Raw genomic sequence first — 20,532 nt, 5'->3', positions numbered from 1 at the left:
ATGTGACCCCACTTAGGTACTTTTCAGACAGTTTTTATGTACTTTTAATTCATTGCCTGGGTTGAGACCCTCTGCTGTTAGTAAGAGCAAGTATTTCCATTAACAGTATATTTTGGAGGTTATCCCGTGTCAGTATTTAGAAATCTACCTTTTCCTTTTAATGGCCAGGTAATATACAAATGTACCACAATTTATTTTTCCAGCGCTTTATTTGTGCCAATTTAGGAAGTGTATTGGAGTATAGTTTAGGCCTCAGGAAAAAAAGAAGATCCCAAGATATAGTGGTTTAAACAAAATAGGAATCTATTTCTCTCTATGAAACTGTTCAGTGGTAAATAGTGGTTGGTACAGTCTCTGGGGTCTTTTATTCCAGGGCTTCTATCTCTGAGTAGAGAATGGCTATTCCAGCTTCCTACGGCTGTATTCCAGCCAGCATGAACAGGGAAAGAGAAAACATGCTACTCTTTTTACATATCACCCAGAAATTCTGGCTTATATCCCACTGTCCAGAAATTCATCACATGACCATTCTTCCTAGAATGATGGTTAGGAAATCTAGCTAGGAACTTGGCTCTTACTTGGGAATTCTTTTGTTAAAAGGAAAATGAAAAGAAAGGAGATTGGTAGCAGATCTGTCACCCACAGATTGTTACCGGCCTTGTCACCATAAATAATACAACGAATATCCTTGTATATGTTTTTAAGTACATGTAAAACTATATTTGTAGGATAAATTCTTAAAAGTGGAACTGCTGTGTCAAAGATATGTGTATCTTTTATTTCAGGGTTACTAAATCTGTAATGTCTCTATTAAGGGATATGATGGGATTGAATGATGAAGCCTCCTTGGGCATATTCACCTAGGTGGTATTTTTATTACCAGTACATCCCCCAGAGCTGGACTCCTAGGCGAACAAAGTTAAGAGAAAAGCTCTTTGGCTAGCATAATCATTTGCTGTGTGATGTGTTCGTATCATGGGAATCAGGCAAATGAGGGTCCAAATTCAATCAGAGAGAGGGAAAATTTGATAAAGATTTTATAAATTCTGAAAGTATAATAACTTCCCAAGTTTCTCTGTAATTTCCTCTTTCTTTTTTTTTTTTTTTAATTTTTATTTATTTATGATAGTCACACACAGAGAGAGCGAGAGAGGCAGAGACATAGGCAGAGGGAGAAGCAGGCTCCATACACCGGGAGCCTGACATGGGATTCGATCCCGGGTCTCCAGGATCGCGCCCTGGGCCAAAGGCAGGCGCTAAACCGCTGCGCCACCCAGGGATCCCTAATTTCCTCTTTCTATCTGGTTTTTATTACCAGAGAACAAAAGTGCTAGGATAAAAAGTTTTTCATAATGTTTTTGAAGAGACTTTGGCTGATCCTTAGCAAATTCAAGATGTGTACCAGTATTCATAAGTTTGACTTTGCACTCCATGAACCCATCCGGAGAAATAATGTATACAGATGGGCTTGCAGAGATTGGTTTACCTATCAAGAGGGTGAGGTTTATCAGAGAGGAGTGATAAATCTAGAGAGTGCAAAAGAAAGCCAATACACTGATCTGTGGTCTCTCAACCCATCTGCCTTAAGAGGGCTGGGCAGAGACTGACAAAGTGCAACAGGGCAGTGGATTTCCTGGAGACCTCATTGTAATTGACATCAGGTCTTGATATGATAAAATTACTCCTCTGCAGTCTGCTTCTGTCAGTTTTATCTCTTTATTTTGATGGAAGGTCAGTGATTTTTTTTTTTAATAGTAACTCAAAACTGCTATTAGGAAATATCCTGTGTGTAATTTTTCTAGTTTAAATGATAGATTATAATGTTCCATTTACTCTCTTGCATAAACTTTAATTGCATGTACTTGGAAGATCGCTAACCAGGGATAGAAATCTGGTTCATGGGATACTATAATTTAAGTTGTAACAACATTTTAAATATCCCTAGAATGGTTTTCATTGTGTCCACATCCTTATAACACCTCTTTGAGGTTGGGGAAGGTGTGGTATCCTCATTTACATATTAGAAACCTAAGTTAAGGTGGTTGGATTTTGCTTAGTATCCCTTGACTGGGCCTAGGATTCCAGTCTTCTGGCTCCGAATGTACTCTTTGCCTTATATCATTCCAAAGCTTACTCTTTGTGGAAGGAACAAATTTCAAGACTTGATTCTCACCAACTAAGCCAGCCAACCTGATTGGCCACAGCAGAAGAAAGGGAAGAAGTCAGAATGTGACTCTTGTTATTTTTCTCAGTGTCCTGAAACAATAACTGAGGTCATAGTATATACTTGTTTCCATGGGCTAGAGATTCTGGTAAGAGCATTTGTTGCCAGATGCTTTATTGTTTTGAATCCATATTGGAAGCTGGGCAGATTCCAATTTTGTAAACTTCTTTCAATTTAAGAATGCCATCTGGTGGTGGTGGCTAGAGTTGACTTGCCTGCGTCTCCCTGCTTGTAATTATGAATGTTGAATTCTAAGTTGAAAAGTGCTTACTCAGAGGCACTACTGTAATGGTATTTTTTGAGTTCTCACTCCTCCCTCTAGGATAAAAATCCAGCTTGTTTGTAAACAGACAAGCATCACTTTTTTGTTTGAGGCCCCAAAGCTCCTCTTACTTCATATTCTCTTAAGTTGTTGATCATGATCCATTAGTGGATTATGAAATCACTTTTTTTTTTTTTTTTTTTTTTTTTGTGAAATCACTTTTAAAGGTTGAAACACCTCTGAGTTTATGGCTTGGAGATTTATATCTTTAATCAGTGTTTTTCAAACTGGATCACAACTCTTTAGTGGCTTGTGAAATTGAGTTAGTGTGTTGTAGCCATTATTTTAAAAAATAGAATAGAAACTAAAGAAAATATCAGAACGGCTCTCAAAAAGTTAGGTTAAGTAAGCTCTTATTTTGTTATACATTTACATTTACATTTGTGCGTATGCTGGGTCACAGTTTAATAATAGATTTCATGTTTGGATTGTAGGGAAGCATATGAAATCTACTAATTATTGTAATAGCCCCATCTACTGGTACTTAAGGATATTGCCACTGAAGGATTTTAGGAAGATAGTGGCCTATGGTTATTCTGTGTGCCTATGTATGGACTTCTACTTTGTGATTTCAGAGTATATATGGATTTTTTCCTGAATAATAATCTTTATTATTAACACATGTCCAGATTCTTTCTGATCAATACCAGATGCAGGATGTTTTGGAAAAATCTGATCATTTGATTGCTGAAGCAAAAGATCTGTTTGTTGATTTTCCCCGTAGGCGCACAGGTATAGTATTTAAATCAAACAAAAACTTCTTTTTCTTATTAACCATAGCCTACAATTGGCTATTTGCAAGAAATTTAAATCTTTTTTTTCGGGCATCACATTACTTACGGCATGAGTAATCTAGAGTGGATAGCATGCAGGAGTTGTTAGGTACAGATTCGTTATGATTTCTTTGCTTTTCACCAAGAATATTAACTATTGCAAATTACTGAGCTAAGCAAAGGTGAATTGTTATTGCTTACTAGTATATCTTGTGGTGCAATGTGTAAGATTTTGTCATTTAAAATATGACTTAATTTCCAGTTTATTAATATTACCATATAAAGTATCTGTGTTTATATGTAACTTGAGTGAAGCTTAATTTGAAGGCCAAAGGTACTTCAATCTCTCTCTCACAGAGACTTTGCCTCTTGTCCAGTACATAGCATTATTCATTTTAATGTGTATATAATCCATTGTTTACTTTAACCTCTGAAAACAGATCATTAGTTTTTAGTTAAGGTTTGAATTCTGGCTTAACCATTTGTTAGTGTGATTCTGGCCCATTTGCTTCAAGTCTCTGAGTTTCAGTTTGCTGATCTATGAAATAATAATAGTAACCTCATCAGATTTTCTGAGGGTAAAGTGACTTAATATATGTAAGAGCATTTAGAACAGTGCCTGGAATACAGTAAGCATTATGTAGGTGTGAGCTGCTATTATTATTTAAGATTTACATGTGATAATATAAACCTGTGGCAGTGTATAGTGCCTGTGAGGTCAATTTAACTAAATGAAGTAAAATCATCATGATTTCTTTCCCTTCTGCAGGGTTTCCGAATGTAACTATTGCTCCTGATTCCTCTCAGGGTCCCATTGTGGTAAATCAAGACCCTGTCACGCAGGCCATTCTTAGTGAATCTGTCATGGAGCCTCAGGTAATATGCTGTCTTCATAGCCATCATGCTTATGGTGAAATTAAGTTGATGTAGGTATTGTGGTAAACATTTCAAAAGCTTAAATATCAACAAATACCAAGTATGGTTGCTAGAACTGTTCTTAAGCATATTGCACTTTTGGGGAGTAATGATTGTATCAAACAAGACAGGACTGGGCAGTAATAGCTACCATTTACTGAGTACTTATCTACAAGGTGGGTACTATCATTACCTCCATTTAGCAGATAAAAACACTGAGGTTCAGAAAAATTAAGTGCCTTGTCCAAGATCACATAGCTAGTTAGCATCAGAGATGGCATTCAAATCTAGGCTCCATCTGCCATAATGGAAACACTCTTTTCACTTCTACTTTATTTTTTTTTTTATTTTTCACTTCTACTTTAAAGTCATGTGGATATGTGTTTATATTCTGTTAGTACTAGCTTTGGATCTTGAGTTGATTTCTTAAGGTATCTGAATTGGCACAGAGTTTTTTTGTTGTTATTGTTAAATGGAAATAGAATATACTTACTATAGTTATTATGAGGATCAGCTGAGGTAAATAATGTAAGGCGCTTAGTGTAATTCCAAATACTAGTTCTTCATTAAATGTTAGTCCCTTCTAATAGTGTGTTTACAAAGTATCTCCCCAGGAAACTTGGAATTTATTGACCAGTTACATGGGAAAATTATATTACAGTAGTAAAATGTTAATTAGCTATATCCTAACCTAATTAAACTCTTAATCAAAATGTTTAGAATTTTGAGATGGGAAACATTTTTTAAAAGCTCAGAAAGAATTTAATATTAAGAACTCAATACCTATTTAATGCAATTTCCTAAATTATTTATATGTTTTAAGAAAAAAAGGAGAATCATCAATGAGAAGGATGTTCCTGGGGAATTACAAGGTCCAGAATCATTAAAAAAAAAACATGTTAAGTATACTGTTTTCTGCTTACAAAGGCAGTTAAATAGAATGTTACATGTTTTCAATAGCCAAAAGCCATTAGCCATCTCTCTAGCCAAAAGTCATTTTGTTTGGCACTTATTAAAAATGTTAGTTTTCAGATAATCATGGTCTCTGTTGTGGGGATTGGGAAATGCGAAGAGCTGGAGTTAGAGAGATGGGGGTAGCTAGATAATAAAGGGCTAAGGAACCAGAAAGTGAGAAGAGAGCCACCAGAAGACTTTAGGAAGAGTAGAGTCATGATGAAATCAACTGTAGAGTGGAAAATGGGTTTGAGAGCGATAAGAATGATAGGAGAAGCTTGGAAACATGACCAGTTTTGGACATGTTGAGTTTATGTATATAGGATGACTACTAGGAATATCTTTTAGGCATTTGGATATAATTGTCTAGGACTCCTGAGAGATCTGGGTGAAGATAGAAATTTGGGAATTCACAGCATTTGACTTGTAATTGCAACTTTGGAACTAGATACAATCATTCAGAAAGGGAGTCAGATGAGAGGAGAAAAGGTCCAAAGGGAGGACCTTGAGTCCCATCAGATATTAAGAAAGGTAGAGGGCAGCCCCAGGGGCCCAGTGGTTTTGTGCCACCTCCAGCCCAGGGTGTGATCCTGGGGACCCAGGATCAAGTCCCATGTCAGGATCCCTGCATGGAACCTGCTTCTCCCTCTGCCTGTGTCTCTGCCTCTCTCTCTCTCTCTCTCTCTCTCTCTGTGTGTGTCTCATGAATAAATAAATAAAATCTTTTTTTAAAAAAAAGGGTAGAAAGAAAAGAACAAATAAAGGAGATTGGAAAGGAAGCGTCAGAAGGATAGAAGAAAAACCAGGGAAATATGGTAACTTGGCAGTTAAAGGAAGAATGTATCAAAAACATCTTGAAGAAACGAAAGGAGTGGTCATTAATGTCCAATGAATCAGAGATAAAGGAAGGCAGAGACTGAAAAATACCTGTTTGATTTAAGAAAAATCAAAAAAGAATGTTGACCTTGTAGACAGCACTTTGAGTGGAATGGTAGGGCAGAGGCAAAGTTGGAAGGTATAGGTAGTAAATGAGAAGTGGGGAATGGCTCTTTCAAGTAGTATGGTGATGAAAGAGCGGATAAGATGAGAGATTGGTTCACATTTAAATGTGGATGAGTTAAAGCCAGTACAGAGTGGTTGAAGATGCAGGAGAGAGAAGGGGCCCTTGCTACAGTAGAAGGAGGTAAAAGGGTTTAGGTCCTAGAGCACCTGTGTGGATGTTAGCCTTAGAAGGAGGGACCTTCCTGTTACAATGACAAAAAGAAACAAAGGATGAATGTACATATAACCAACATGTGTTTTTATTTTTATTGTTATGTTGAGATAGGCTCTTAATGAAGTAGATGATGATGAAGGAGGAACTGTTAATAGCCAGTCAGAAGAAAGTGAGAATGAAGCAGATAACTCTCTAAACTCTCAGTCGAATATGAATGTAGACAGGTATGTATGTATGCCATAAATATCCAAAGTGCTTCCCTTTTTTCCAAGGCCATTTCTTTTGCTTCCCAGCTTTATTGAGACATAATCAACATACAATATTGTGTAAGTTTAAGGTGTACAATGTGTTGATTTGATACATTTATATGATTACCATCATGGCGTTAGCTAATACCTCCATCACATCACCTAATTACCATTTCTTTTTTTGCGGTGAGAACATTTATGATCTACTCACTTAGGTTTCAAGTATATAATACAATATTATTAGCTGTAATCACCATGCTGTATATGAAGTACAGCATGAAGTTATTCACCTTATACCTGGAGGTTTGTACCCTTGTACCCTTGTGCTTATACTATTTCCCCATTTCCCCACCCTACAGACCCTAGTAACCACCACTCTATTCTCTGTTTCTACGAGTTTAGTTTTTATAGATTCCATACTTAAGTGATGTCATACAGTATTGTTTTTCTCTGACTTATTTTACTTAGCATAATGCCATCAAGGTGCATCTATGTTGTCACAAATGACAAGATTTCCTTCTTTCTCATGGCCAAATAACATTCTATTGTGTATGTATTTATACACACACACTATATCTTTATCCATTTATCTTTTGACAGATACTTAGGTTATTCCCATATGTTGGTTATTGTGAATAATCTTGCAATGAACATGGGAGTGCAAGTATCTCTTTGAGGTCCTATTTTCATTTCCTTTGGTTATATACCCAGAAGTGAAGTTGTTAGGTCATATGATAGTTATATTAATTTTTTGAGGAATTTCCATGCTGTTTTCCTTAGTGGCTATACCAATTTATGTTCCCACCAACAATTGTGCAAGGGTTCCCTTTTCTCCACATTCTCGCCAATACATTCCCACTTTTTTGATGACCGCCATTCTATGAGGTGATATCTCATTATGGCTTTGATTTGTATTTCCCTGATTAGTGATTTTTTTTTAAAGATTTTATTATTATTTATTTGAGATAGAGAGGAGAAGCAGACTCCCTACTGAGCAGGGAGCCTGATGCAGAGCTCTATCCCAGGACCCTGGGATCATGACCTGCTGAGCCACCCAAGTGCCCTTGATTAGTGATATTAAGTGACTTTTCATGTACCCTTTGTCTACTTGTATGTCTTCTTTGGAAAAATGTCTCTTCACTTCCTCTGCCCACCTCTCCCCAATCCCCCCACTTTTTTTTTATCAGATTTTTTCTTTTTTATCTTGCCATTGAGTTATATGAGTTGTTTATATATTTTGGTTATTAACCTCTTATCAGATATATGATTTGCAAATATTTTCTCCCATTTCTGTAGGTTGCCTTTTCATTTTGTTGACCATTTCTTTTGCTGTGCAAAGCTTTTAGTTTGAGTAGTTCCACTTATTTATTTTTGCTTTTATTGTTTGTGCTTTTGGTGTCAGATCTAAAATGTGTTGTGAACCAATATGAAGAAGCTTTTCCCCTGTTTTTTTTCTCTAGGAGTTTTGACCATGTCAGGTCTTATGGTTAAGTCTTTAACACATTTCCAGTCAATTTTTGTGAATGGTATAAGATAGGGGTCCAGTTTCATTCTTCTCTGCCTATGCTTTTCCAATTCCCATAAAGGTTCTTGATCCTTTATGTGGTTTATAATATTTTTCAATTATAAAGATGCTTCAGTGGATAGCCTGTACATATGTATTTTTGTATTATTAGATATTTACATTAAGAGTAAATTGCCGGAAGTGGGATTTCGGGGTTAAAATGTACATATGTGTGTGTGTATATATGTGTATGTGTGTGTGTGTATCTGAATTTATTGTTCATCTTTTTGCATGTGGATCTTGAATCATATTCTGAAATTCTTTCCTAAAACTGGTTTTAGAGGAATTCACTCTTGTTTTCTTTGATATGTGTTGTAGTTTATTTTTTACATGTAGTTCTCTGATCCATGTAGAGTTTATTTTGATATTTGGTAAAGCTTATTATTTGGTATGAGATAGGAATCCAGTTTTTACATTCTTCTAAATGGCTATCCAATTGCCCAACGCTATTTATTAAAAAGATTGTCCTTGCCCCGCTGATTTGAGATTCTGCTTGTGTGTTCATAAGTTACCATGTATACTTGGATCTATTTCTGGATTTGCTATTCTAGTCCACTGACCTTGTCTGTTGAGTTATGCTCCAGTACCACACTGTTTCACTTAGAGAGTTTGTGGTGTTTGAATAGACTTGCCTCATAGCTGTTTTTTAATTTCAGTTTTCGTAATGATTTTTACGTGTTTATTTTCCACGTGAACTTTAATGTCAACATATCTAGCTTCATAAAAAAGGCTTATTGGTATTTTTGTTTTATTAATAAATCAAACTAGACAGAACTGACATCTTATTATATTGGGTTTTATTATCCAGAACAACGTTTTTCCGTTTGTTGGAGTCTACATTTTTGTTTTTGCAGAGTGTTTTAATGTTTTTCTTATATGGATTTTGCTCATTTCTTGTTAAGTTTATTCCTAAGTATTTAATGTGTGTTTTTTTGGGGGGTTATTCTTTTAAATGAGATCTTTTCTTCCATTACACCTAACTAGTTGTGTTTATGAAGTCAATTGATTTCATGTGTTATCTGGATATTCTGCTGCCTTACTGAATCTTGGTTGATTTGGTGTTAGCATATTGGTTTTCTAGAGTTTTCCAGGTATTCCATCATGTTTTCTGCTAATAGATATAGTTCTATGTATTTTCTAAATTTTATATCTCTAGTTGGTTTCTTTTGTATAATGTAGTAGCTATAGGACAGTATTAAATGAAAATGGAAATAATGAAGAAAAAAAAGTAGTGGAAATAGTGGGCATCTTTGTATTCCTGATCTGTGAAAATGAGCAATGTTTCCTCTTAAGTAAAGTGCTGGCTTCAGAATTGGGGGTTTTTCTTTTTTTGTTTTTGTTTTTTTAATCTAGTGCTAAGGAAATATCTGTCAATTCCTATTTTGAGTTCCTTTAAAATCAGGAAGGAGTGTTGACCTTTTCAGCATCTGTGGAGATAATCATATGAGTTTCCTGCTTAGATCTATTAATATGGTGCATTGGATTATGGATTTCCCAATATTGAACTATTCTCGCATTCCTGAGATAAATTTCACTTGGCCATTGTGTGTTGTTTTCATTATTGTGGTGTTGGATGTTGTTTGTTAATATTTTATTTAATATGTTTTCAATAATATTCATAAGTGATATTATCTATAGTTCTTTTAATATACAATATCAGGTTGAGGTAACAATATTATACTTGATTTCATGAGAAACATCTGGAAGATTTTCTAATTGTTTAAGTCCTAAGACAATTTCTAGTATTGGGACCATCTGTTTTTCAAAACGTTTGTAGAATTCCCCTGGGAAACATTTGAACATGGTGCTTTTTTTGTGGAGAAGTGTCATAATAACTTTATTTCTTTATGGAGAGTGGATTATTTAAGCTTTCTGTTTCTATTCAGGTCAATTTTGGTAAATTATATTTTCTTAGGAAAATTTAGGCTTATCAGTGTGTTTCCATAGAGTGCAAATAATCTCTATACTTCTAAAAAATGTCTTGCTTTAGTGTTTATCTCCCCCTCTTCATTTCTTTTTGTCCCCCCCCCCCTTTTTTTTTTTAAGATTTTGTTTATTCATGAGAGACCGAGAGAGAGAGGCAGAGACACAGGCAGAGGGAGAATCGGGCTCCATGCAGGGAGCCTGACGTGGGACTCGATCCTGGGTCTCCAGGATCAGGCCCTGGGCTGAAGGCAGCGCTAAACTGCTGAGCCACCCAGGCTGCCCTGTCCTCCTTTTAAAAATTAGGTTAGTTAGTGGTTTTTCTATCTTATTAAATTTTCAAAGAACCAGACTTTTGATTTACTAGTTAGAGCTACTGTTTTTCTGATTTCTTCTTAACAATTTTCACTTATATCTTTATGTGCTTCTTTGTGCTTGCTTTTTGTTTATTTTGCTTTTTATACTATGCTTTCTTTTTCATTTGGAAATTTAATATATTTATTTTTGTACTTTATTTTTAATTGGTAAACAAGTTTAAGGTTCTGATTTTATGCTCATTACTGCATTAAATATGTAACATATATTCTAATATGTAGTGTTTTGTTATTTTAGAAATTAGGTAATTTCATTTTATATCTTTTCTTTTACCTAAGAGGTGTTTAATAGAAGGTTTTTTAAAAAAGGTTTCCAGATAGAAGAGCCTCATTTTTTTTAATTTCTAGTTTTATTACATTCAGAGTGTGGTTTATAATATTTCCACTTGTGGAACTTAATCATGTTTTCTTTGTGACCTAATATATGATTAAATTTTAGTGAATGTTCTTTTGTGTGCTTGAGAAGAAGATTATTCTATATTAATAAGGTATAAAGTTCTATATGCACAGCCATAGTAATTACTTCATTGATGATGTTTACTTCTGTGTCTTTACTTATTTTTGTCACAATCTTATATTGAGAGGAGTGTATTAAAGTCTCTGTTAGTGTGTTTCTATTTTTCTTTGCATTTGATGTTTAAGTATATTTGATTCTGTTTGGAGTTAAATACCTCCATCCTTATACAGGTGATTGGTGTGCTTTTTGGTACATGGATATCCATAAGTATTGTTTCTTCATTATGAATTATGGCTTTAGCATTATAAAGTATCCTTTGTCACATTTAATGCCTTTTGGCTTCAGTTCTACTTTTTTGATATCAGGAATGAAACCTCTGCCTTCTTGTTTCTAATTGCCTGGTTCATCTTTGTTCATTCTTTTATTTTAACTTTTCTGAATGACTGTGTACTGAGTCTATCTTTTGTATTCAACATAGAGTGGATCTTGCCTTTTTAGCCAGTTTGAAAATCTTTTTTTTTTTTAATTGGTGAAGTAAGCTTGTAATATTCTTGATATGTTTGATGACAGCTTTGTCATATTTTATTGTTCTATGTGTATTATACTATAATTACAGTTTTCCTTCTCCATGTGATGCCTTCTCTGTTCTCTTAAAAATTTCTTTTGGTATTAGGAAGTTTGTAATTTTGTTGTGTTTGGTTGCCTTTGTATCTACCTTCTATAGAGCCTTTTAGTTCCCTGTTTTCTTTAACCTTTTATTCTCAAGTGTATTGGCTTTAAATGGTGTGTTTGATTTCCACTTATTTTCTATGCAATAAATAATTTTTTTTTGCAATAAATAATTTATTCTATATTCTCATTCTTTCCTTTTTCTCTCTGACCTTCTCTTTTAGCTTCATTTTTTTTTTGCTTTTACAGGACACAAAACATTTACATGTTATTCTTCCCTGTGTATTGCCATTTTTGTTTTAGTCTCAGAGCTACAGTTAAATATATTAAATGCTCATCATCAGTTCTCTTATGATGTTTCCCTAGTTAACAACTCTTTTGTTTGGATCTCTTAGACAAAGCATATGCTGTAGGGTTTGTGAGTTCTATTCTTTGAGTTCTTAAATGCTTCAGAGTTTTTCTATAGCCTTGATATATGAAGGACAGCTTGGCTGGATATAAAATCTTTGATTGATACTTAGTTTCCTTAACTTTCTTGACAATGCTTCTCCACTCTTGGCTTACTTTGAATGTTGCTTTGAGGGGTGCCTGGGTGGCTCAGTCAGTTAAATGTCTGCCTTTGGTTCAGGTCATGATCCCAGGGCCCCAGGATTGAGCCCCACTTTGGGCTCTCTGCTCACCAAGGAACCTGTTTCTCCCTCTCCCTCTGCCTGCCTCTCCCCCCTGTTTGCTTGCTTGCTCTCTCTCTCTCTCTGTTAAATAAATAAATGAATAGAATCTTTAAAAAAAATGAATGTTACTTTGACAAGTCTGATGCTAGAATAATTTTCTTGCCCTTATAAGTCATTTGGCATTTTTATGTATTGATTTCCTTTATATTTAAAATTTATTCTTTTTATCTTTAAAATTTAAATATTGCTAAACTGTGTCTTTGAGTTTACCTTTCCAGCTCAGTTTTTCTAACATAGTTCGCTTTTTTTGTGTATAGATACAGTTCTTTTCTTTCTTTCCTTTTTTTTTTCTGAAAGTGTTCCTGGGTTCTAGTTTCAGTATTAGTTTGATATCATTATTTTTTTTCTTTTTCAGAGACTCCTTTTATATACATAAAAGTGATGTTTCTTGTTTTCTATTTCAGTACTTTCTAACCTATTTTATTCCTTTTTTGTATTTTTTTGTAATTCTTCAATCTTCCTTATTAATTGTTTATTTAACAATTATCCATTGGACATATTGTAATTTAATCTTTATTTCTGAGTTTTCCTTTTTCTTTGTATTCTTTCCTGAAATCAATCAATTCTTATTTTGTTTCTTCCTTGGTTTTGTCGATATCAGGTCTTAGTTTTGGAACTTCTGATTCAAGATATGTATCTCCAAATGCTTATTTAAGTATATTTAATTCCATTTAAAGTGTTTTGTTATGATTTTCTTCTGCTTTTTCTTGGGAGGGGAGGATTTTTTTTTTTTTTTTTTTTTTTTTTTTTTTTTGAGAGAGACAGAGAAAGAGAGTAAGCAGGGGAAGGGGCAGAGGGAGATGGATAAACAGACTCCCTCCTGAGCTTGGAGCCCATCATGGGGCTCAATTCCAGGACTCTGAGATGATCACCTGAGCCAAAGTCAGACACCTAATCAACTGAGCCACCCTGGCATCCTGGGAGGGGAGAAATTTTTTTAGATGGAATATTTCAATTAAATTTTTATTTTGTTATATTGTCTTTGTGTGGATATAGACTATTTTAGTTTGTATATTTTGTGGAGAGGTTTGGGAGTTCGAATTAGATCTCTCAATTATAGTGAAGCACAGTTATTTTAATGGATGCTTTTTTTTTTTTAATCAGCAAGTGAAAGTTGGTTTGTCCTCCAATAAAGTTCTTTTTTGTCTCCCTAGTTAAGCATATTAAGATAATACACTTTTTTTTTTTTTTTTCTTTTTGCCTTCAGCACTCAGCCTCCTAAGAACTCTTCTTTCTTCCTGTTCACATCAAGAAGTGATGCCTTTCCAAGACCTACTACCTTGGGTTCTACACATTTCTTGGTAGTATTGTGACTGCTCAGGGTTGGGGTTTTTTGGTTCTTGTTTTGTTTTGTTTTTTCCTTCCTTTTTAAGTATTTGCATACTTAGAGTGGACTTTTTTTTTTTTTTTTTTTTCTGGAGGTGATTTTGTCACCATTAGGCTCTCTGCTTTCTCCTTTGTGTAGTCATTTTCAATTGCCTTTACTCCCTGCTAGGGCTTCTGACAGGAGCTCAAGAAGTATCTTTGCTGGAATTTAGTGTGTATTTTTCTACTTGTAGGTAATTTGAAGTTAGTAGTAGTCTCTGTCTTCCACTAATGTAGAAGGTGTGGGGGTATGTGTTATGTGTTATTCATGCTCTTCTTGTTACTCTGTCTAGTGGGTTTTGGAGGATGTATAGAATGATTCAAATTTAGCTGGTCACTATTTCCTTTTTTTTTTTTTTTAAGATTTTATGTATTTATTCATGAGAGATACAGAGAGAGAGAGAGGCAGAGACATAGGCAGAGAGAGAAACAGACTCCATGCAGGGAGCCTGATATGGGACTTGATCGCAGGACTCCAGGATCACACCCTGAGCTGAAGGCAGACACTCAACTGCTGAGCCACCCAGGTGTCCCTGGTCACTATTTCCTTAAGGACATTTGGAAACATATATCATCTTTTAAGCATCTTTTCTTTCAGAACTGGAATATAACTAATCTTGTGCAAAATTGTTTTTATTCTTTACATTTGAATCAAAAATTTTTTTTTAAATTTGGTCAGGCAAGGTTAGTTTTCTCTCATTAGTTGTGTGAATAGGTGGTTTCTAGTTTTTGAATTCCTCAAGTCTCAAAATGTTACTTGTTAACTATTAAACATGACGTATCAGAAGATGCATTAGACTTGGGATCTGGAGGCTAAGCCTTTGATTATTTAATACTTAGATATATCTGAAATAGGTCTTTATTTCCTCACTTATAAAATATGAGGGGTAGAACATATGATCTCTAAGGTGCCTTCTAGTTTCAAAATTTCTATGAATATATGTTCCCATGTGACCTAAAACAAATTTATTCTCTCACAGTTCTGGAAGCAGGAAATCTGAAATCAGTTTCACTGGACCAAAATCAAGTTTTTGGCAAGGCTGCGCTTCCTCCAGAGGCTCTAGAGAATCTGTTCTTTGCCTCTTGCAGGTTTTGATGGCTGCTGGTCTTCCTTGGCTTGTGACAGCTGCATCATTATAATCTCTACCTCTATCTTCACATCACCTTCCCCCTTCTGTATGTTAAAGTCTTCCTTTGCCTCATTTATTTATTTATTTATTTATTTATGATAGTCACACAGAGAGAGAGAGAGGCAGAGACATAGGCAGAGGGAGAAGCAGGCTCCATGCACCTGGAAGCCCGACGTGGGATTCGATCCCGGGTCTCCAGGATCGCGCCCTGGGCCAAAGGCAGGCGCTAAACCGCTGTGCCACCCAGGGATCCCCTTTGCCTCTCTTTTTATAAAAATATGTATGATCACATTTAGGGCCCTCCCAGGATAACTCCAGATCCCGATATCCTTAACTTAATCATACCTGCAAAGACCCCTTTTGGACATTTATTGGGTCCAGGGCTTAGAACATGGACGTATCTTCAGGTCCTACCACAGTTCACCCAGTGGCCCACATGCAAAATTTATATTCATCCCCATTCCAGTATTCCCCAGTTTCTCAGCAGGAACTCAAGTTCAAAAATCTCATCTAAATGTCATCAGCCCAAACCAAATCTTATCATCTCAAGCAGGTATGGGTAAGCTCTGAATAAGATCTATCCTGGGCCATATTCCTCTACGTATGATCCTTTAGAATTAGAAAACAAATTACCTGCTTTGAAAATGCAATGATGGAACAACCATAGTGTAATAATTATAGATATTCCCATTTGAAAATACAAGGAAGAAAGGGGTCACCAGTCCTAAGTACCTTTGAAACCTTAGCAGGGTTGGGATGCCTGGGTGGCTCAGCCGTTGAGCATCTGCCTTTAGCTCAAGGTGTGATCCCAGAGTTCCGGGATGGAGTCCCACATCAGGCTCCTCATGGAGAGCCTGCATCTCCCTCTGCCTATGTCTCTGCCTCTCTCTCTGTGTCTCTCATGAATAAATAAAATCTAAAAAAAAAAAAAAAAAAAAAAAAGAAATCCAGCAGGGCAAATTCTATTAGGCTTCCAAGCCTGGTAATAATCTTCTCTGGCTTAAGGCTTCACCCTTTGGGCCCATGGCTCCATCCTTTGTGCCTGTGGCTCTGGCCTTAGCCTCTGTACCTGTGGATTTGGCCTCTGTATCTTCAGCTCTGGCTTGAAGTCATTCTTCCTTTTCCTTGAAGTCCATCTTTACAGCTGAGTAATTTAATCAACCTGTTGGCTGACTGTAGAATTTTGGGAATCTGACTTGTCCTTCATTTTATCCTATTTCTGTCTCTTTCAGTCCAAGCTAGCATTATTTCTGCTGGTATAACATTCTCAAAAGATCTTATGGGGGGCAGCCCGGGTGGCTTAGCAGTTTAGCACCACCTTCAGTCCAGAGCCTGATCCTGGAGCCCCGGGATCCAGTCCCATGTTGGGCTCCCTGCATGGAGCCTGCTTCTCCCTCTGCCTGTGTCTCTGCCTCTCTCTCTTTGTGTGTGTCTCATGAATAAATGAATAAAATCTTAAAAAAAAAAAGACAGGAAAAAAAAAAGACCTTATGGGTATCCTTTGTATGTTGTATGCCATTAGATAGGAGGCCCTCCAGAGATCTTCCTTGGATAATCCCATCTATGTTGCTGGTTTGTGCTGAGATCATTGAGGGGATCCATGAATCAGATGCCTAATCTCTTCAGACTAGCAAAACACTGTCTAGCCATACACTTGTTCTTCTCTCCAGAGCATGCTTTCCTAACAGTGTCTCCTAATTTGAGCATCTTTTGCATTCTGAGCAGGCTGAAAATTTCCCAAATCATCAAGTTCTGGGTCCTTTGGCTTAGTAAGTTCTTCCCGCAATGTAGCTCTTTCCTCCTGCATTTCACTCTAAGCAGCAGTAAGAAAGTGCACTTCACCTTCAACACTGGGTTTGGAAAAATCTCCACAGCTAAATATCCCACGTTCATTGCTTACAAGTTTTTTCAACACAACTCAGCTAAGTTTTCTGCCAGTTTGTAAGAAGGGTTGCCTTTCTTCCAGTTTCCAATAACATATTTCTCATTTTCTCCTGAGCCCTCATCTTTAATAGTCATATTTCTACCAGTGTTCCGTTTATGTCGATAGAGGCTTTCTCTACCATGCTCCTCACTTCCTCCTGAGTTCTCAGTGGAAGAGTCTGTGACATCCATATTTCTACCAATAGCCTATTTAAATATATATTTTTTAATATTCACCTAAATTTTTTCTAATAACAACCAAAAAATTCTTCCATCCTCACCCATTATCAAATTTCAGAGCTTCTTTCACATTTTTAGATAGTTTGTTACTCTAGCCCCTCATATCTAGGTACCAGAGTGTATATATTAGTTTTCTGTGGCTACTATAACAAATTACCACAAACCTAATGACTTAAAACAGAAATTTATTCTCTCACAGTTCTGGAGGCCAGAAATCTGAAATCAGTTTTACTAGACAGAAATGAAGGTATTGATAGGGCCTCATTCCATCTGGGTATTATAGGGGAAAATCCATTTCTTGCCTCTTCCAGCTTTTGGTGGCTGCTGGCCTTTCTTGGCTTGAGTTCACGTAACTCCCGTCTCTGCCTCTATCATCACAACACCTTCTCCCTCTGGTGTGTGTGTCAGAATCTCTTTATGTTTCCCTCTTAGAAGGATGCACTTAATTGCATTTAGGGCCCACTCAGATAATCTAAGGTTAGATAATCTCTTTATCTCAACATTCTTCCTAACGTAATCATATCTACAAAGTCCCTTTTTAGTCAGATACGGTAACATTCATAGGTTCCAGGGATTTGGTTGTATCTTTTGGGAGGCTGTTCTTAAACCTGTCTTACGTAGCACTGTATTATTTTTCTTGTTGTCGCATAACTTGACTCTTAAAAGTATAAACATTAGAGACAGTAATGTAAATTCAGACTGGTTTGGACTTTCCTAACTTGTACGGAAATCTCATTACAATACTCTTCTTAGGATTTATCCTGAAGGTTGGATTTTGAACTAACACTGTTTTAGAGAGGATTCTTTCTGATGCATTGGATGATGCATCTGATGAATGGATTGTGTTATAGGCTTTTTGCTAAATATATTTTGTAGCAGCTAATGTGCAATGTGCTATCCATAATTTGCTCGAAAGCAACTCCCTTAGGCTGAGCTTTGTGGAGCCACCAAATAAGATTTTCCCTTTCCTCTTTTTTTTTTTTATAACAGCTGTATTGATTTATAGTTTACATACTATATACAATCCACCCATTTAAAGTATAATATTCAGTGATTTCAGTATATGCAGAGTTATACAACCTATAGTCAATTTTAGAACATTTTCATTACCCAAAAGAAACCCCATACCCTTTAATAACCAAACTCCATCTCCTCCCAAGCCCTTCAGCCCTATCCAATCTGTTAATCTATTTTCTGTCTCTATAAATTTGCCTATTCTGGGCATTTCATATATATAGAATCATTCAGTATGTGGTCTTTTGTGTCTGGTGTCTGTCACTTGATATGTTCTCAAGATTCATCCATGTTGTAGCACATATCTCCACTTCATTCCTTTTTATGGTTGTATGGATGTAGTACATTTTACTTCTCCACTCATCAGTTGGTGGGCATCTGGGTTGTTTCAGCTTTTGTGTTACCTGCCTTTTTTAACTCTCAGTCCAATTGAGAAATAGACAAGGGAATCAGGTGTTGGAGATTAAAATATCAGCCTTATCAATGATAAAGATGATTATAGCAAAAGGCTTAGTTCTTTAACTCCCTATATGCAGATCTTCCTCCCATTCCTTCTCCCTGCTCCCAGAGACTCAGGGCAGAGTCTGCTCCTGTCACTTTACTTCAGGGATGAGCAGAGACTGTGTTCTGAGGATGGCCTTCTTCACAGGAGAGAGAAACCAGAAAGGACCAAGCCATGTACTTTCTCTGGGAGAGAGAGAGGAGAATGGGGTCCATACTGCAAAACTTCAGAAAGGGCAAATTGCTCCTGTGATTAGGAGCCAGAGTAGATAGGAAACTGGGAGGAAGATGGAATGATTTCTTCTAACACTAAGAAGTCTGGCATTTTAGCTTTCTGTCTTAACAGCTAAAGCAAAATATATTTTTCTTTGATTATGAATTATTAAAAGTGCCACCAGTCAAACATGTAAACAGTTGAACAGTTTAAATGAGAGCATTTATTAATTCTAAAATAGCTTGTTGTCCCATAATTGATAGGCTTCTCCACCAACTAAAGGAAGATAATTCTGAGTTAATTAATAAGCTGTGGACTGATATTCAGCAGAAAATAGCAGCACAGTCACAAACCCCTTCAGGAACTCCATCACCTGCCCCTCCATCAGGAGAACAAAAAGGTTTGTTCCTCCATTGTCTTATTTTGCAGGAAATAGTGACTTGTTTTATTATGTTGTTTCTTAAATATAGTAATTTTTAAAGGAGTATTATTTGAGTTTTGACTGACTTTACCAAATTGTATACTACTGATTGATCTATTAATTGAAATGCTTTAAACTTTTTTTGTTGTTCACTTGAGAGTCTTTTGGAAATATACATATATTTTTTCAGCTGCTCTGAATGCTACTGGTGCTGTCAAGAGAATCCATACCAGGGTTCAATCTGAAGAATCTACTGCAGCTCTAGACTCAAGCTATGTTGTCGGACAAGTGCTGAACTCAAGGAAGCAAAAACAGTTGTTAAATAAAGGTTCAGTCCCTTAATTTACAAAGATGAATTATTAAACACGTAACTTGATACAGCTTGCTTAATCTCTTAATAGAGTTTTTTTCCTTAAACTCATCCATTTGGAGCCAACTAATTAAGGCTTTGTTGAACAGTATCTAAGAAATGCCTCAAAATACAACAATGTAACTCTATAAAAAATCCTTCTAATACATTCATTATAGATAGTGTAAACCTGATTTAAACTGTATGAATTCTTTTGTGAGAAAATGGTGATAATTTCTATAAAAAGCTTTTATAAACTGAATAACAGTCAATGATTTTTCTAGTAGCTTGCTGGCATAATTTTTCCTGGTCTTCTAATAGAATGACTTCTGTTATTCTCAGTGAAAAGAAAACCGGATTCACATTCTTCTTCCAAGCAAAAGAAGAACACATTAACAGCTAGCACAGCCTCTACCGACTTACCAAATAGCAATAATTCCAGCCTGGATGTCCTCAAACACATGATAAATGAGGTGGAACATGAAATGGAAGAATATGAACGGTGGACAGGACGTGAGGTCAGGGGACTGCAGAGTAGTCAGGGTCTTACAGGCTTCACTTTGTCACTGGTGGGCTCCCTGTGTCGCCTGGTTCGGTACCTTAAAGAGGTAAGAGCAAGAAGTTATTAGAGTCTCTTCTTCAGAGTGGTGGTAGAAAATTTTTTTTTCCCTCTACACTTAGTTTATTGCAATTTCCAAATGAAATATCATCAAATTCAAATAGATTTGTATAAAATACCTCAGTTTTAGATTATCTGCAGTAAAATTTTCTCCTCTTAATTTTCCTCTACATGCTGATTTATATATCATCAATTATAAATGATGTTGATTTTAATATGTTGATTTTAATTCATAAAATATAATTAGTAAGGTAAATCTACTATAAATTAAGTTGTGTCTTATGCTGACATTGGATATTATGGCTTGCAGTATTAAATTCAGTAGTACTGTTAAGTTTGTCCTCACTCTTGCTTTTCTCAGTTTCCTACTCCCACTGTGGTTCAGT

The 20,532-nt window shown here is 35.9% G+C and overlaps 1 protein-coding gene across 6 annotated transcripts in view; it reads left to right on the top strand.

Moving 5' to 3' along the window:
• The window catches only part of SPICE1 (spindle and centriole associated protein 1), a 57,658-nt gene that overhangs the window by 15,023 nt on the left and 22,103 nt on the right, over nt 1–20,532 (top strand). For 5 of the 6 annotated variants that reach the window (XM_049105171.1, XM_049105170.1, XM_049105174.1 and 2 more), the window contains 6 exons: nt 3,176–3,278; nt 4,089–4,195; nt 6,516–6,628; nt 19,021–19,157; nt 19,369–19,506; nt 19,870–20,135. In XM_049105171.1, the coding sequence (XP_048961128.1) occupies nt 3,176–3,278; nt 4,089–4,195; nt 6,516–6,628; nt 19,021–19,157; nt 19,369–19,506; nt 19,870–20,135 (864 nt within the window). The remainder of the gene's footprint in view (nt 1–3,175; nt 3,279–4,088; nt 4,196–6,515; nt 6,629–19,020; nt 19,158–19,368; nt 19,507–19,869; nt 20,136–20,532) is intronic. The other variant, XM_049105173.1, reaches the window with a different exon arrangement.

This window comes from Canis lupus, chromosome 33 (assembly GCF_003254725.2).
Source record: "Canis lupus dingo isolate Sandy chromosome 33, ASM325472v2, whole genome shotgun sequence".
Lineage (NCBI taxonomy): Eukaryota > Metazoa > Chordata > Mammalia > Carnivora > Canidae > Canis > Canis lupus.
This window is presented reverse-complemented; position numbering and strand designations above follow the sequence as displayed.